The 687-nt window shown below is 46.4% G+C and overlaps 1 protein-coding gene across 3 annotated transcripts in view; it reads left to right on the top strand.

The window, feature by feature from the left end:
* Positions 1 to 296: 296 nt before the first annotated feature.
* The window catches only part of KPNA4 (karyopherin subunit alpha 4), a 72,852-nt gene continuing 72,461 nt past the window's right edge, over positions 297 to 687 (top strand). For all 3 annotated transcript variants that reach the window (XM_025206518.1, XM_025206517.1, XM_025206516.1), the window contains exon 1: positions 297 to 444. In XM_025206518.1, coding sequence (XP_025062303.1) covers positions 312 to 444 — 133 coding nt within the window. In that variant the 5' untranslated portion in view covers positions 297 to 311. The remainder of the gene's footprint in view (positions 445 to 687) is intronic.

The following is a 687-nucleotide window of genomic DNA, read 5'->3' as shown; positions in this document are numbered from 1 at the left end:
AGGGTTTCTCAGTGAGGGGGGGAGGTGGTTTCGCTTCATTGCCCTTACTTAAGTTTGGGGGCTGCTATATCCATTGTCTTGCAAGGAACCGAGGCCCACACAACTGAGGTTTGCCACAGAAAATGTTTTATTTTCTAAGCCAAGGCCTTGAACCACCAGATGTTGAAGTACTGGCACCGTGTGCCGTCTGGGTAGAGCTGTTTAAGAGCTGGGCATCTCTGTTTTGTGCTCCTTTTGGCTTCTCGGTAGCCTCAATAGGTGGCCCCATGTGAAGTGTATTACCATAGTTTACTTGCCATGCGATACGATATATGGATAACTGTACAGATCTGCATATGGAAGTAATGGATGTGCTTGTCTTGCTATCACTGATGGAAATTAAGCTTCTGCATCTCCTAAGAGTAACTCCGTGTTCAGCAGTGTCTAGATTTGGGGGCCCCTTAGGTTAGTATGTCACTTTCAGTAACCTGAAATTTTGAATTCATTAAGAGTGATTGAGTGTAAGGTATGTTTCATGGATTAACCCCAAAGCTGAGTTGCCTTTGGGGTTCACTGTGTGGTGACCAGAAATTTCTAGAGGCTTCTGGTGACTGGTAGGGGTTGGGTGGAAGTGACTTATGAAGCCGGTTGGGGAATATGCTTTGTTTTTATGATCCCAGGCCTGGGGAGAGTCCAGGGCTCCTAAGG

The sequence above is a fragment of the Alligator sinensis genome, unplaced genomic scaffold (genome assembly GCF_000455745.1).
Source record: "Alligator sinensis unplaced genomic scaffold, ASM45574v1 scaffold869_1, whole genome shotgun sequence".
NCBI lineage: Eukaryota > Metazoa > Chordata > Crocodylia > Alligatoridae > Alligator > Alligator sinensis.
This window is presented reverse-complemented; position numbering and strand designations above follow the sequence as displayed.